This window comes from Camelus dromedarius, chromosome 5 (genome assembly GCF_036321535.1).
Source record: "Camelus dromedarius isolate mCamDro1 chromosome 5, mCamDro1.pat, whole genome shotgun sequence".
Lineage (NCBI taxonomy): Eukaryota > Metazoa > Chordata > Mammalia > Artiodactyla > Camelidae > Camelus > Camelus dromedarius.
Genome location: NC_087440.1, coordinates 20,494,289 through 20,502,087, shown reverse-complemented (window position 1 = coordinate 20,502,087; position 7,799 = coordinate 20,494,289). Strand labels below are relative to the sequence as shown.

At 44.2% G+C, this 7,799-nt stretch overlaps 2 protein-coding genes across 5 annotated transcripts in view; one reads left to right on the top strand and one right to left on the bottom strand.

Annotated features, from left to right (window-relative positions):
- Nucleotides 1–259: 259 nt before the first annotated feature.
- Nucleotides 260–2,500, bottom strand: LCMT2 (leucine carboxyl methyltransferase 2). The gene has a single exon (XM_031453207.2). It carries the CDS (start codon nt 2,382–2,384, stop codon nt 321–323), a length of 2,064 nt encoding a protein of 687 aa, XP_031309067.2. The 5' UTR covers nt 2,385–2,500; the 3' UTR covers nt 260–320.
- ADAL (adenosine deaminase like) overlaps nt 2,492–7,799 on the top strand; it is a 29,827-nt gene continuing 24,519 nt past the window's right edge. For 2 of the 4 annotated variants that reach the window (XM_031453214.2, XM_031453213.2), the window contains exons 1-4: nt 2,492–2,763; nt 5,126–5,354; nt 5,595–5,725; nt 6,229–6,289. In XM_031453214.2, coding sequence (XP_031309074.1) covers nt 5,292–5,354; nt 5,595–5,725; nt 6,229–6,289 — 255 coding nt within the window. In that variant the 5' untranslated portion in view covers nt 2,492–2,763; nt 5,126–5,291. Of the gene's footprint in view, nt 2,764–3,077; nt 3,143–5,125; nt 5,355–5,594; nt 5,726–6,228; nt 6,290–7,799 lie in introns of those variants that run through there. The other 2 variants (XM_031453212.2, XM_031453215.2) reach the window with 2 other exon arrangements.

Genomic DNA, 7,799 nt, shown 5'->3' with positions numbered 1-7,799 from the left:
ATAAAATCTTTAGAAAATGGGAGGAAGACCAGTAAACTAGATACAGGGATCCAAAGGGCCCCCAACTGCTACTCTAGAACTATATGACCACTCTCTTCAGGTAGGCCTGTTATTTGTTTTACTTTTGTACAATCTTTCTGAATTTTGGTATGTGTTTTAACAACTTCTTTCCTTTCTGTACTGAATAGCAGTGCTAATGAAGAAGAAAAAGGGGCAGGGGGGCAGGGGAGTGGTAATATCTACAGCCAGAGTCAAATCCTATTTTTGGAGACCTTTATTGTTTACTTTAGTTGGTCCTGAATATACCAAAAGTCCAGTCCTTACTGTCTAGCACTTAAGGAAGAAAGGTCTAATGTCACTGTATGGGGGTTGAAGTAGGTGCCGAAGGAAAAGCAGTTCCCACCACCTCCAAGGAGCAGGAGCTGGTGCTCTTCAGGAAGGAGTATGCTGGTATGGTTGTGCAACATTAATGGCCATGGCACACACGCTGTGTCAATCTGATACTCAAAGCTCAATCCTGCAGACAAATCTATAACAGTCACTCCAGGAACTGAGGAGGAATGAATCCAGACCCCTCCGACCAACAGAAGCTTCCCATTGACCACATGAGCTGTGTGGGAGTACCTTGGGGTAATGGGAGGCTGGATAACTATTGATTCCCAAAGGAATCCACAAGAGACTGGTTTCAGAAAGAGCACAGAGCTCAGCGGCTCCTCAGAAGCACCCAGACCTCCAGCAATGAGGGCCCCCCCTTGCCAGCTGCAGGCACTGTGGGAATGCCGACCTTCAGGTACTTCTCCCTCCACTGGGATCCTGACCCACGCCATTGTCCCCACATGGAGGAAATGCCAGTCACTCAGGACAGGTTCTGCCACACTGCGACCCCCATACACAAACAAATACTTCTGATTCTCATAAGACACTTCTGTTGTGGAATGGCGCCAACATGACAAAGTGGAATCTTCTTCTGGACCGGCCTTTGTTATTGCTACATTTAGGTCCTCAGTGTTGTTACTCTCGTTACTCTTAAAAAAACGAAGTTGGAGAATCCCCAAGGCTGGAGTTACTGGGGACAGCCTCCCTCCCAGAACCAGAACCTGAGTATCTGAAAGTCTTGTCATGGTGTGATAAAGGCGTCCATCCCACTGAGCTCCAGTCCCCCAGCTGCATATCTGGCTACCTTTCCATTCAAAGTCACAGTATCTTGAGAACACGTGAAACTTGCTCACTCGGCAATGCCGTCCCTCCTGCTCTCCAAACCCTCCTGCACTGAGAATAATACCTGGGCTCAAAAGGACAGAAGCATGGCCATATCGTTTCAGGTCTGGCCCCTGTCTGTCACTGGTCACTACACTGGCTGGGAAGACTCCTAAAGGGGAAGCAGGATCTATCCGAGGAAAGGCCTCTGATGGTGGAAACACCAGAGTTTGGGAGACAGCGTCTCCTCGAGAAGCGGCCAGAATGAAATAGTGGGCGCACTTCAGGTGCCACTCCTCAAATTCGTCAAAAGGTTCAAGGTTTTCCATGCGCCGGCGTTCTTCTGCGGGGAGAAAGCAGCGATAGAATTCATTCATGTCCATGGCAATGCAGGCAGTCCAGCCGGCCTGAAGGAAGCGCTGCTGCTGGGCCTCCACGTCAGGAAAGTGGTCCAGGCCATGCAGGGGAGAATTCAGCTGCCGAAAATGTTGCTGCATGAACTGGCCAAAGGCGTCATGCGGCCTCATCTGCTCGTAGATGACGAAAATGGCACTGGAGAAACGCTGGGCGGCCCAGGCGATAAGGGCCGCGGCATCAGCCGGCTCCAGATAGGTCAGTACGGCCTCAGCCAGGAGCAGAGTCGGTGCGGCCGCGTCAAGGCCCGCGGCGGCCAGGGCCTGGTCCAACCGCTGGAGCTGCCGCAGGTCCAGGCCTAGGATGCGGTAGTCCGAGCTCTCAAAGCACAGCGTGGACGTGGGGTCCCAGCTCTGGAAAGGCCCGGTTAACGCCAACAGTTCTGGCGTATCTCGAATCCTCTCCGCTTTGCGCCGCGCCACGTCCGGAAAATCTACCTCCCAGACGGCAGCAACGGCCAGGTGGCCAGCAGTTTTGAAGCGAAAATACAGTGAGTCGGAGCCGGCGCCCAGAGACAAGATCTGGGCACGACGCGCTCCGGGGAACGCGCACGCCCCCTTCAGGAAGGCGCGCACGCAGTGCCGCACGGCGCGTGCGCGGACGTAGTAGCCGCGGTGGATGAGAGGCGCGCGGCGCGCGGCCCCCGGAACTAGCAAGGCGGCAAAGGCGTCTTGCACGTACCCGCGCGCGGCCAGGGAGCTCTTGCTGAGGGCGCTGCTGTCGTTGGTGCTCTGCACTGCCGCCGCCCGACGCTCGCGGCTCCGCGGGCCCATGGCCAGGAGAGTCAGGAGCGGCAGTCTGGCACCGTAGTGAGCCGCTCTTTCGTTCTTGAGTATCCACCTCGCAGACTTCAGTACGGAAAAATCACCCCCTCGTGACTCTTCCTCCTCTGACGATGTTCGTCACTTCCGGAAAGAGTGCACCTCCCCAATCAGAACTGAGGAGGGTGTGGCTTGTGCTGACATTCGGCTGTGATTGACATTTCTCTGAGACTGCGTTTTCTCAGGAAGACGGCCACCTGCGGCTTATTGTGGACACGTGGACTGTGTCAGGGAAGCGCGGGTTGTCGCTTTTCTACAAGCCTTCCTGTCTGAAGTGAAAATTTATCTAAGTTCTCATAGTTGACTCAACTGTTGATAAATTCCGTAAGAGGTGAGTCTGTGGGAACTGACAACCAGACCTTGGAAGGCAGGATCTGTATTGAGTGCCTGGGAGGGGCAAAGCAGGTTAGAACCACTGACTTTGGAGGGCAAGGAAAAGAGGTCGTTCTACGAGTACTTAATAAGAGATCCATTTAAGTGTGAAAACAAGTCAGTGAGGCCAGGTGCAAAATGAAGAAACCTTTACCAAAATTGTGATTCACCCAATAAATTATACTTTTGATTATCGTATTCCTAGCTCTGTGCTAAGCTGACAGTAAGTAAACCACTCAGCCTCTTAGCTATAAAATGATATTCCTCTCCACTTTAAGAGTTCTGTCTTCTAGGATGGTGTTGAATATGTCTGCGGAAGAGGGGATCACGGAGAAGAGGTGATTTTTCCCTCCGATATGGTTTGAGTATTGCTGGGGGTTTAAAATAACCACTGAATTTCTAATTTGGGTGTTTGGGCGTCATCACCAGTAGGAAATCGCTTGAAAAGATATTTAGGAAATTTATAACTTATTAATTGGGATTTGGTGACTGACTGGGGGGGGCTGAGATGGAGAAGAAAATCAGGATGACTGTAAGTATGGCTACACTGGGGTAGTAACGCATAATGGCTAAGAGCCATTTTTGGACTCCAGCCAGTTTGGATTTGGATGCTGGAACTGCGTCATTTAAATCTGGTGTTCTGTGCAGCAGTAAGGGCAGAATCCATGTTTCAGTGAATGGGAGATGAGTAAATGGAGGCCGTCCTCGGAATTTAGCCCAGAAGAGGCAGGGCAGTAAAGAAGAATGTGGGATAAAAGAATGTTTGTCTTTTGTTTTGTTTTGCTTTTTAAAGGTGGAAGCAAATATTGTACTTACATGTTGGTCCCCTGAGGGAAATTAGCTAGTGAAGAGAGAGGCTGAGGAACAGAAAAGTGAGATTAGCTAGTGGAGAAATGACTTGGAATAGATAGGAAGGAATGGGATCCTGGGCACAAATAAGCCTTGGGGACAAGAGAGTGAATCCTCTTTTTCTGACTGATGAGAGGATAAGGGGTGTAGATAAAGATAAGTTTAAATGTGAAGGAGGGTAGAGAGAAATAGAGGAAATCCATGCCTGATGGCTTCCTTTATCTTGGTAAAGCTGGTGGCTGTTGTCAGTTCAGTGTGAGGCAGCTGGGTCTCATGGAACGCCTGATGAGTTGGGCATTGCCTCTGAAGGGACTGGGAGAAGGACTCCCCTGACCTTGCTGGGCTTTGAGATGCTCATGTCTAAAATGAGGAAGTTAAGTGCTGCTTTGTGAGGTGTCTCAGAACTGATTCAGGGTCAAAAAAAAAAAAAAAAAAAGAGTTGTAGGACTTTGAAAAATACATATAGCCCTATAGAATGAATTTTTAAATGACAAGTTAGTAAAAATGTACATAACATGTTAGAAATACTGCATTTTTGGTAAAGAGCAGATCAAGAAACGATTCAAGAAGAAAAAGAATGAAGCAAAATTTGTGATTTGGGTACCTTATTTTCTGGTTATTTTTTTAAAAAGTCTGTTTATTCTTATGTAAAATGGGACAATAGTACCTCATGGGTTGTTATGAGAATTAAGCAAAATTACCATCTAAGACATTTAGCAGAATGTCTGGCTCATACTAAGTGCTTAATAAATAGCAATAAGTGTTTTTATTATTCTGAGTTCCCTTTTGTGGAGGAGATGGGGAGGAAAAAAACTCTGGGAGAACAGGAGACCTGGTTCTGGCCCTGCTCTAACTTGGTGAAATATTAGTACAATTGTAGAAAGATCTTATCTCAAGGAAACGTCTTAGGCAGTTTATGTAGTCTGGTGAGGGAGAAAAACTAGTAAATTGGTGATACAGTGTGATAAAGTGCTGAGTTAAAGGTAGTCACTGGATTATATGGATGTATAGAAGAAGGGGATTTAAATTACTTTATTAATCTACACAGCTACTCTGCATTTTTATCGCAGCTTTATCCCATGTTTACAAATAAGGAAAGTGAAGCCACAAGGCTAAGTGACTAAGGCCACACAGCTGCTCAAGGGCAGAACTGGTAAAAAGGATTAAGCTAGGTCCATCTGATTCCAGTGCCTCTGCCCTTCCTTTATATATTTTAAACAGTTCAAAATAGGCCTTATCAATTTCTAATTTTAGAAGTAGTTTTCTAGAAAGTGCTCATAGGTAAAGGAATACACCTTACTAAATGTCAGATTTTAATCCACCCCTTACCAGCCTTTCTTATTTCCAGTTCAGATTGTTAGCTCACTTAAGTTAGTTTTGGAGGAGCTTTTGTCTTTAAGGGAATAAATTAATAAAACCTGTTTCTTTGCTTTTGTGTCAATATCTGATAATGGTCACATTTGTTTAAATAGGTGGAGCTGAGCCCAGAGTTACTCTACAATTTATTTTATCAAAACGGGTGGAAGCAAAGCAGTCTCAAGGAAATTCAAGATCACAAAGCTTACTGACTGAAGTGCGTTTTATTGTTCATACCAAGAATTAAGTGCTTGAAGAAAGACCTTGTTATTCTGCTAAATCATGATGGAGGCAGAAGAACAACCACCATGGAAGACAGCCTTTTACTCAGAATTACCTAAAGTGGTGAGAATTCAACCGCAGAATTACGTAGTGGTTGCTAATTCTAATGACTTCTGTGTTGTTTCTTTTCACAAAAGAAAAGTCAACTTTGTAGATAGAATTTGTTAAACTTTGTAGATTTTAAAAGTTATATAGTTGCACCTGCCTTGCCTAGTGCAGATTGCAAACATCAAGTACCCGTGTGATGTGAGGAGTCGAGTGGACACTTGAGAAGTTGTTACTGATTGTCTTCTCTTGTTTTAGGAACTTCATGCCCACTTGAATGGATCTATTAGTTCTAACACTATAAAGAAATTAATAGCCAAGAAGCCAGGTCTTAAAATCCACCATCAGATGACTATGATTGACAAGGGAAAGAAAAGAACTTTAGAAGAGTGAGTTTGGGGAGGTTGTGGATGTACTTCTTTTTGTCTCTATCACTATTTTGAGATGGTGAATAGTATGTAAGGATTCAGATTTTCGTAGTTACAGGGACAGGGTAGCCACTGGTACGGAGAGTATAACTTGACATACAGCATTTTTTCCAATTGTCAAACTGTTGACGGTATTTTTAGTGATTTATATTGTTTGTGAAGTTCTCTGCTATTGGAATATTTTTTAGACTTGAAAATACAGCCTTGTTTATTTTTTCCCCTGTTTGTTGCTAATGGCTTGGGATAGAGGTGAGGGGATAGAGAAGGGGAACCATTATTTCCCACTTTTAAAGGTAAAACCTTTGATTTTCAGTCATTGGATTAGCCTACCAATGTAAAGACAATGTAATTTTTTGAAAACCTCTGCTGTAGTTCTTTATAAATATGTAATTACTATTAGCCTAAAGTCTCTTATTTAGTGAAATTTTTGATGACTGAATATGTTAAAACTTTTCATGCTGCAGGTGTTTCCAGATGTTTGAAATTATTCATCAGCTTACTACTAGCCCAGAAGATATTCTAATGGTGAGAAATGAAGCAACTTTTAGAGTGGTTTAAAACTTATTAAGTAATTAATGCCCTTCTGTTGCTGCACATGACCTTTTGCTGTTAGCAAGAGTCTGATGAAAAATGTTCTCTGCTTTTTTTTTATGGCAACTCTTTTAAAAAGCAATGTAGAGCTAATATCAGAAGACTAGTTCATTGTAAAAGACATGAGGAGAGAACCAAGATCAAAATCTTCTATTAGATAGTGGACAATGTGGAGGAGAAAATCTCATCCTATTTTCCATATATAACATGTCATATGAAATATCTGACCACAGGCTTTACCTGCATTGCTTGGGCTACTTTGAAATTCCCCAGGTGGACATTATAGAGAATGAAAAAGTCCCAGAGGTACTTGGAGAGTAAATGATTAATCCCTGGGGAAACTGCCTTCTGTGGATGAAGGACCAGAGGACGCCACTGTGTTCCTTACCTAAAGCTCCATAATACTAGAGTCTGACATGGAAGACTGGTTTCTGTGTCACTGATCTGACCAGGATAACATTTTTAAATCATTGTAATTGGAGAGAAGCAGAGTCCTATCAGTGTTCTTAAACTATTAGAAAAAATGCAAAGTGAAAAGTATGATCTGTGTTTCTAGAGAGCTAATTTTTGACTGGTCAAGAATGTTCCTCCCTGGCTGAGACTGATCCTCATGATAAGTATTAAGTAAATGAATCACCTTTGCGGGGAGGGTTAACTCTAAAAGTTTAGTGCGACGAAGTTGGCTAAGTGCCCACAGTGTTCCAGTCACTGTGCTAAAGACTGGGAGATATAAAGACAGATCGACATGGTCCCTGCCCCTGAGGAATCTATAGTCAGGTTGGAGAGACAGACGCATAACAGATAAATCCAGCATCATGTGGTCAGCTCTGTGTTAGACACATGCACAGGGATTTATAGGAACCCTAGGGAGCGTTGTCTGATCAGCCCCTCAACAGATACCTTTGAACCCTGCTAGGAACGACCACCACATGGGCTCTGCCTCATTTTCTGTTGTTGAGTGTAACAGAGCAGAACTGATAAAACTTTAGATTCTGAGAGCTCCATGGATATAATGATGCCATGCTCATTATTTGATCCCTTTCAAATTTGGTAAAAAGCTTTATTAAATGAGGTGAAGAATTAAGATTCTGTAGCATTTGACTTAGTGCTGCTGAGATGAGCACCTGCAGGTGGTTCAGAGGATGACTGGGAGATGCCCCAGAGAGTGAAATTAATAACATTTACATATAATAAGTGAACCCTGTGTGGGAGTAAGCCAAGAGATTGTTTGTAGATGTGGAACTGAGTGCATGGGGATCACTTAACAGTCTAGTCAAGGTGACTGGGTGTCATCTCAGAGAGACAGGGTTGAATTGTGACTATACTCAAAACTACTTTCTGAGGTGGGCATTTTTAGCTTTCCCTTTTTGCAGGTGGAAAAAAAAAACTGAGGTTTAAAGAGGTTAAGTTTAACTTTTTCAAGATCACACACCTAAAGTGTGTG

Bases quoted from the DNA above. Each gene is read 5' to 3' on its own strand.
- LCMT2 (XM_031453207.2), bottom strand. From the start codon at position 2,384: ATGGGCCCGCGGAGCCGCGAGCGTCGGGCGGCGGCAGTGCAGAGCACC.